The 9,006-nt window shown below is 41.0% G+C and overlaps 1 protein-coding gene across 1 annotated transcript; it reads left to right on the top strand.

The window, feature by feature from the left end:
- Positions 1-2,617: 2,617 nt before the first annotated feature.
- On the top strand, positions 2,618-7,093 carry LOC121574682. The gene is made up of 5 exons (XM_045225430.1): positions 2,618-2,706; positions 4,868-5,076; positions 5,170-5,239; positions 5,391-5,532; positions 5,732-7,093. Exons 2-5 carry the CDS (start codon positions 4,887-4,889, stop codon positions 6,902-6,904), a joined length of 1,575 nt encoding a protein of 524 aa, XP_045081365.1. The 5' UTR covers positions 2,618-2,706; positions 4,868-4,886; the 3' UTR covers positions 6,905-7,093.
- Positions 7,094-9,006: the final 1,913 nt, after the last annotated feature.

Here is a 9,006-nt window from a genome sequence, read left to right on the forward strand (position 1 = left end):
GGACGGATAACTCCTGCTCCCTCTGAGCAACAGCCCCCGTAACGTGGTGGCCTCCTCTCTCAGACTCTCGATCCGCAGGTCTTGGAGGACCTCTAAAATAGCGGCCTTCTCCTCTCTAGTCAGCCCTTTCACGGCCTCCTGCTGCCTCGTCGTCCACCCCGTGAGCCCCCCCAAAATGGTGCCGTCGGTGTCGCCGTTGCTCCTCTCTTACCCGGGCTTCCTCTGTCTGTTCCCAAGGACGGCGATCCATCCCAGCCTGGATCTCCTCCCATGTCCAAGATCCCTTACCATCCAGGATCTCCTCCCATGTCCAGGATGTCTGCTCCTGGCCACACTGCTTGGTCCTCGTTTGGTGGGATCTTCTGTCACAAACGTTGAGAGACGGATCAGACCAAGGTGCAGCGTGAAAAGCGCACATGTTTATTAAACTCAATAAACATAAACAAAACAAGAAACAACGTAACGCTCAGGCTATACACATACAAGCCTAACAGGGAACAAGATCCCACAATAAACAGTAGGCAATAGGCTACCTAAGTATGATCCCCAATCAGAGACAACGAGCGACAGCTGTCTCTGATTGGAAATCACACCCGGCCAAACCAAATACACATCTAGATCCTAAACATAGAAATTCTAACATAGATCCTCACACCCTGACCAAACCAACTAAAGACAACCGGCCTCTCAAGGCCAGGGCGTGACAATCTGTCCATAGGACCACCTTAAGCCGTACACTCCACAGAGCTGGGCTTTATGGAAGAGTGGCCAGAAAAAAGCCATTGCTTAAAGAAAAAAATAAGCAAACACGTTTGGTGTTCACCAAAAGGCATGTGGGAGACTCCCCAAACATATGGAAGAAGGTACTCTGGTCAGAAGAGACTAAAATTGAGGTTTTTGTCCATCAAGGAAAACGCTATGTCTGGCGCAAACCCAACACCTCTCATCACCCCGAGAACACCATCCCCACAGTGAAGCATGGTGGTGGTAGCATCATGCTGTGAGGATATTTTTCATCGGCAGGGACTGGGAAACTGGACAGAATTGAAGGAATGATGGATGGCGCTAAATACAGGGACATTCTTGAGGGAAACCTGTTTTAGTCTTCCAGAGATTTGAGACTGGGACGGAGGTTCACCTTCCAGCAGGACAATGACCCTAAGCATACTGCTAAAGCAACACTCGAGTGGTTTAAGGGGAAACATCTAAATGTCTTTGAATGGCCTAGACAAAGCCCAGATCTCAATCCAATTGAGAATCTGTGGTATGACTTAAAGATTGCTGTACACCAGCGGAACCTATCCAACTTGAAGGAGCTGGAGCAGTTTTGCCTTGAAGAATGGGCAAAAATCCCAGTGGCTAGATGTGCCAAGCTTATAGAGACATACCCCAAGAGACTTCCAGCTGTAATTGCTCCATGTAAAAAAACATACAAAGATATTATAAAACAAAAAGTTACAAAATAGTCAAAATAATTATACAAATTCTAATTTGGGTTGGTTTATGGAGTTGTGGAATTAGCTGGGTCCATGTCTTTTTCAAAGTATAGGAAAGGTTGCCAGATATGATAAAATGTAATTGAAGATCGCCTAACGGAGTAGCGTATTTTCTCTAGCTTGAGATGTTGCATAACTTCCTTTATCCAATGGTTAAAAGTAGGAGGAAACCGATCCTTCCACTTAAATAGTAGTAAATGCCAGCATGTTGCCCATAGAACTGTTTAGAAGGGACTTGTGGTGCCACTCCGAACAATGCAATAAAGGCAGAATGTTCTATAGGTCTTTCCAGTATTTTAGAAAACTCAAAAATTGATATTCAGAAATCTGTCAATTTCGGGCATGTCCAAAACATGTGTAATAAAGTAGCAGGAGCCTGCTGACGTCGGTCACAAATGGGATCTATTTCTGGTCTAATCTTGGATAATTTTGCCTTTGACCAATGGGGCTGGCTAAGATTGTTGACAACATGTAAACTATATTTCATCTCTAATGTTTATTGAAAACATAAATACATTTGCACAATGAGCACTTGTCTCTCAAATACATTGTTACAGTTGTTGGTTAGCTAGCCAGCAAATGTTTTGCCATATTAGCATAGATGTGGCAACAGTCAAAACACCTAAAAAACAAGACATGGTATCAAGAACAAGCTAAAACTAGCTGAATCGAGGCACCTAGGATTCCCCACATGGCAGCTTCTTGTCATTGTTGCTAGCTATCTGGCCATCCAGAATCACAACAACACAAGGACTTCTGCTCCATTGAAGTGTGCACATCGTTTTCGAGACGTTGTCAGCTAACCTGTCTATAGAGATATCTGTAGGACTACACTACTGCCTCATTAAAAATAAATTCATTCATTAAAAATAACCAGTCACACTTTACTGTAATTTTTTTCCACAAATGCCTGTACTACAGTTACATTTGCAGACAGGCTACTGTGTAATGACACATTATTGTGTGTGTCTGTGCATGTGTGTGTGTGTGTATCAGCAGTCACACCTCTCCCTCTCAGATGCTTCCTTCCACCTACTACAAAAGAAGCAGAATATGCACATAACTTCCTTCTTGAGAGGTATAAGAGGCCACATCCTATTCTGGGCTTCATAAAGAGGAACCTTCAACAGCTCACATACAGAACCTCTGCCTCAAGCATAAATAAAAAAGTAATGTAAAGACAGTGGAGTGATCAGAAGATAATTAGTGGGTAAGACTTTCTTTCAGGTTTTAATGTATATTTATGTATTTGTCTAAATTGACAGGATTGACTATCAGGAACAACTAAAGGGAATATAGGCCTATATGACAACTTAGCAGTGTAAATATATTTTTGTTTATGTAATTCTACTGACACTAAAGGACTAGGGTGGGGATTCAGTACAAGGCTCACGTGTAAATTGCCTTTAAATTACCTTTACTGTAAATTATCAACTCAAATACATTGCTTTGCAATTGGGAAAGTGCAATATGTTACAACAAGTTAATAAAATGTTAGTGTTATTACAGAGGCATAAGTGTTAATGGTAATATTTAAAAAAAACTAAATATAAGACTAAGTATCTAAGGGAATTTCCAAACACTGCCTTGTTGAATCGACTACAGCCAAGGTACCAGTAGGTGGAAAATAATGTTTATTTGTGTTAAGAGTAAAATATCCCTTTAAAGTTGGTATGATGTGTGTGTTTGAAACAAGATTACACCTTATTTGTACTTCTCACCATATTAATTTGTAGTGCTTGACTTGTACTGAAATAGGTGCCGGTACTCATTTTGGGTGCCGGTACTGTTTAAATTGGTGTAGGACCTCCACAATACTTTTGAGCTAATATTCTAAAAGAGGAACAGGAGCTCAAGCAGTAGAAAATGTTAAGTGCCGGGACTCAGCTCCGGTGAGCTCCTGCCCTAGTCAAGCACTGTGAATTTGGACAGTGAAGCTGTCAAATTTTATTGCGTTACAACGTGAGATTAGAATGGATTTGATCGCCTTTTTTTTGGTCAATGATCTACACAAAATATTCTGTAATGACAAAGTGGAAGAAAAATTCTAACATTTTAAAAAGATTCATGAACATTTTATAACTAAAATATAGTAGTTGCATAAGTGGGGGGACTAGATACATAAAATGTTTTCATTTCTAAATGGAAAAACAGATACAGTGCATTCAGAAAGTATTCAGTATTCAGACGCCTTGACCTATTCCACATTTTGTTACGTTACATCCTTATTCTAAAATTTTAGAAATTTCTTTTTTCCCTCCTCAATCTACACACAATACCCCATAATGACAAAGCAAAAACTGTTTTTATTTTTGTGCAAATGTATTACAAATAAAAAAAATTGAAATATCACATTTACATACGTATTCAGACCCTTTACTCAGTACTTTGTTAAAGCACCTTTGGCAGCTATTACAGCCTCGAGTCTTCTTGGGCATGACGCTACAAGCTTGGCACACCTGTATTTTGGGAATTTCTCCCATTCTTCTCTGCAGATCCTCTCAAGCTCCGTCAGGTTGGATGGGGAGCGTAGTTGCAGTCTCTCCTGAGATGTTAGATCGGGTTCAAGTCCGGTCTCTGGCTGGGTCACTCAAGGACATTCAGAGACTTGGCCCAAAGCCACTCCTGCGCCACTCTTGGCTGTGTGCTTAGGGTCATTGTCCTGTTGGAAAGTAAACCTTCGCCCCAGTCTGAGGTCCTGAGCGCTCTGGAGCAGGTTTTCATCAAGGATCTCTCTGTACTTTGCTCCGTTCATTTTTCCCTCGATCCTGACTAGTCTCCCAGTCCCTGCCGCTGAAAAACATCCCCACAGCATGATGCTGCCACCACCATGCTTCACCATAGGGATGGTGTCAGGTTTCCTCCAGACGTGACGCTTGGCATTCAGGCCAAATTGTTCAGTCTTGGTTTCATCAGACCAGCAGTGATGCAGGTGTTTTCTTGCGAACATATCTGAAAAGGAAGATGGGTCTCTAATGAAATATTCAGCATAGTGGAGGAATGTTGGTGACCTGCAACATAACACAAGTCCCAGAGGGAAACTACTGGGGTAGATCGCTAAGAACATCAACAGATAGATTTGTTTTAGATAGGCCTAATCTTATCTCGATCTTTAGAGGCATTAGGAAAAACCTTCATCTGAATAATTTAGTTTCACTAAGAAACAAGAAAATAGTGAAAGCGTTGATCGATATCTTCATCAAATGTAGTATGCTATACTAAGCTCTAGTATATTCTCTATCAACATTCAAGTATCAATTAAGTATGGTTGGATTCACAAAAAGTCAATAGCCATATATTGCACATATACTTTGATTTGATTTTAAATAGATCCTTTCCTCCTATGAGTCTTGTCTTCTGCTTTTATACAGTAGGTCTGTCTGAAACATCATGGAGGGTAATAACAAACAACAGAGACAAAGATCACGAGAAAGATCACATGACAGATCACAAGAACGATCCCCAGAGACATCTCCTGTGATGGTTCCGGCAACCCAACCACGCTCCTCAATGTTCTCCTGCTGTTTGGGGATGGCGTCTGATGAACCTGTAGACATCCCAGCTAGTAATGTACCACCAGGTGAGAAGAGAATGGTTTATCGCTACACATTCAATCTAACTCTAACTCCCTCCCCAAATGCTCTGTCTCTGAATAGCCTGTTTCTCCCCTCAGACTCTATTGTGAAGCCGCCCACCAGACAGTCTCATGTCAATAACCCAGACACCAATGAACACATAATACGGTAGGGAGATTAGGGATAGTGAGGACACCATTTGGTGAAAATGACTCATGTAGGGAGTTTTGGAGGAAAACATTTGGGTGATGGGGGTGGCATAGTCCTCTCAAAGTAAGTTTTCCTATTACTGGTGATTTATTCCCGTTTTGTTCTGCAGTTCGGAGAATACTAAGCTGCAAGCTTTGCCCACTGGTGCCAAGAGGCCGAACAATCCCCAACAGCCAGGGCCCTCTAGTTGGAAGAAGGACAAAGGAGGGGACCAAGATGGAAGGAACGAGCTCAGCCAGGGGTCCAGTCAGGTGAGCCAACAACAGTGTCATTGTAATAGAACATCTGGGCTCAAATCTATGAAATACAGTGAGAGGTTAATGAGCTTCAGAGTTTAAATCTGTCCTCTCTAAGGGATACTGCAAATTTCTAACAATGACCTTTAACCAAAGTATGATCATTTTCTAACCTTACATGGTTTGTTTTTGTTGTTTCTCTTAACAAACCCAGAAGCAGAACCAGGATAAAAAGATCAAGTTTCTGATCAATGTACCCATGTGGGTGCCACTACCTAACAACAACCGACCAAAGGACCAAATCAAGTCGCAAGTTCAAAGGTTACTGACGTTGCTGGAGGAGACAGGCTTTAAGGAGGAAGATAAGGAGCACCTGAAAGACGTGGCCATCATCATTGGTCTCAATGGAAAAGATTCTGATGATCTCAGGGAGCTGCTGTCTCAGCTCGTAGAAGAAAATGAGAAAAAAACAATATTTACGTATAAAAAGATTTCATTTACCTGGGGACCCAAGGGTGACATTAAATATGACCCAAAACCTGACCCTAAAAAACAACAAATACCATATACGGATATCAGAGAATATCTAAAAAATCATGCAGAAACTGAAAAGCTAGTTAAAGAGTTGAGAAAAGATGATACTGATGTGATCTATTTCAGTTTTATTGACGCTGATACTGTAAGCTTTAACCAAGTGTACAGCTCTTATTTAGAGATAGTCAGACAGCACTCTAACACTCACAATGGCATCCCACCAACGGTGATGTCAACAGGCTATGAGTTTCCTGATGGTGATTTCAAGAAGGCAAGCCAGGTTGACAATGGCGTTCGAATTGAGACAGCAAAATACTTCCCTCTTGGCACATATTATCCAGAGCCCAACTTCTGTGTTTTACTTCTAGAGGGGGAGGACACACTAACAGAGAGCTTTATTGGTAGAGGCAAAGCAATGGAGTCACCAAAATTGATCAAAAAAGTTAAGCAACGTGAAGAATTCACAGCAGTCTTTACCAAGGGCAACCCCATAGTGACCTCTGTTCCAACAAGGTCTAAAGTCACTGAAAAGGGCCTGATAACTGCTCAATCACATTATCAACCTAGGGTTTGGGCAACAAGTGCATACATGCATGGTGAGATAAAGAGTGAATTAAAAGGCAAAGGAAGTTCTGGTAAAACAAGAAAACATTTGATGGCACTGTTGACTTGTCCAGATGAGGAATTTCAGGAGAAGTGTGCTGATCTTCCTCTGGAAATAAATTCTGCATATTATGACCTGTGTACGGCAGCTGCTGCGGTCCGAGAATACAAAAAGAAAGTGAGAGAGGCTGAGAACCAACGGGATGAGAGCAGGCAGGCAGAGAGCAGAGCAAAACAATCAGAGACGTAAAACATATATACTAATGGCAGCTCTAAAGACTTATGTTGACAAAAAAATCTGTAGCCTTACTTTTGTTATTACTTTTATTTTGCCGTAATGTATTGAGGCACTGTTATTGTTTGTACCCTGGGGACTTTTATTTTGAAAGCGATAGTATTCCCAAAGGCACCTTTGAGAGAGAGTGGAGAAAAATACAGAGTGGATGTTTTTTTTTTTTTTTTTTTTTTTTTGTCATTTAGCAGACGCTCTTATCCAGAGCGACTTACAGGAGCAATTAGGGTTAAGTGCCTTGCTCAAGGGCACATCGACAGATTTTTCACCTAGTTGGCTCGGGGATTAGAACCAGCGACCTTTCGGTTACTGGCACAACGCTCTTACCCACTAAGCTACCTTTTCGGTTACTGGCACAACGCTCTTACCCACTAAGCTACCTGCCGCCCTATGTTGATGACTGCTTGGCTGTATCGCTTGGTCCAGAGAAATTGTTATGAGAATTTCTATCTCTAATTCAACCTAAGCTTGAATCATTACCAGAGGTTGTAAGGCTCTGGTTTTAATCATAAATGATTCAAGGTCCACAACCAGCAAGAATGATCTGTATTTTTATTAATGGAGAGCTCTGGCGCCAAAACCCATACACTCCTGTTTTATACCCCTTGACACACAAAGGCATTTTGCTCCGCCCACCTTTAGGAGGCTTTTTGTAACCCGTTTTCTCAGTCCCCTTCACCCTGGAATGTTTAGTCCCGCCCCCCTCTGTTAGTAGGTTGACAATACATTATAATTCTAACACAGTTTACACATTTATACTGTATTTGGGGTGAAATCCTTTAGTAATTATTCTTAAAATACAAATTAATCTAACAGAAATTCAACTACACGTAATAGTTTTCCATTGTAACCCGTGTTTTACTTTTACTGCCAATCCACAAGTCCTCTGTTGGAGGTAGTGTTTAATATCTACAACCAGAAATAAGGGTTAAACAAATCTATCCAATCCAGAATGAGAATGTCATATCCAAACAGGACATTAAATTACCTTATGACTGGATGAATCTCTTGTCGTACACAACTATGGGTGCAACCATTTGTGCCAGAATACTCACCAGACATCAGCTTTCATGGTGTAGAGGTGAGGAGTGATATACAGTATATGCCAATTAGGAATGAGGGATATAATAAGTCAGCCAGGACACCAGGGTTACACCACTTACTCTTACAATAAGTGCCATGGAATCTTTAATGACCACAGTCAGGACATCCGTTTAACGTCCCATCTGAAAGCCTGCACCTTACGCAGGGCAATGTCCCTGTCACTGCCCCTGAGCATTGGGAACTCCTTAGACCAGAGGGAAGAGTGCCCCCTACTGACCCTCTAACACCACTTCCAGCATAAACATATTTGTTGTGTCCTCTACAAGAGCGCGATTCAATCCGTAGCGCTAAAGATCTGCGCTATAGTGCGATTTAAATTTAAAGGTAATTTCCGATTGTTATGCAGCGTTTACCGTGAATGCAGTCTCCGCAAATGTGGGAACATTGCTTTTAAATTAAAATCTCTGTGTTTTCCATTTGAACATGCATGTAGGGTAGATAGGGTTTGATGGAAGAGTAGAGAAACTTGTCTGACTGTGCGACCACATTACTGCCCTTCAGGCTGTGATGAGATTTATATGAACTGAATACTTTAATCTGAATTAATATTAACAAAGAGTTTTTGATATAATACAGTGATATATAGCATGAATGGAAAATACCTTTTAGTTTGAACTAATCATAATGCCTAGCCAGAACTAACCATTTTATAAAACTTAATAAAGCTATGCTATGTAATGGTAAGATTCTTCCTTGCCGAGTCCTCCTATACACATAGTTGTAATTAAGTACTTTAACAATGTGTACCTACACTGTAATTTTATAACCATGCCATGTACTGCATGTTCTAACCATCATTCTAACCATCACATATTATGACCAGTAATCACAGACAATTAAGTTTTGACATGAGTGATTTGATGATTTCACTATATTTTTTCAGTCAGTTTTTGCCTGCTTTATAATAAACAGATGGTAAATCCAATGTAGTAGAAACACTTTATTGATAACCCCCA

This window comes from Coregonus clupeaformis, chromosome 15 (genome assembly GCF_020615455.1).
Source record: "Coregonus clupeaformis isolate EN_2021a chromosome 15, ASM2061545v1, whole genome shotgun sequence".
Classification (NCBI taxonomy): Eukaryota; Metazoa; Chordata; class Actinopteri; order Salmoniformes; family Salmonidae; genus Coregonus; species Coregonus clupeaformis.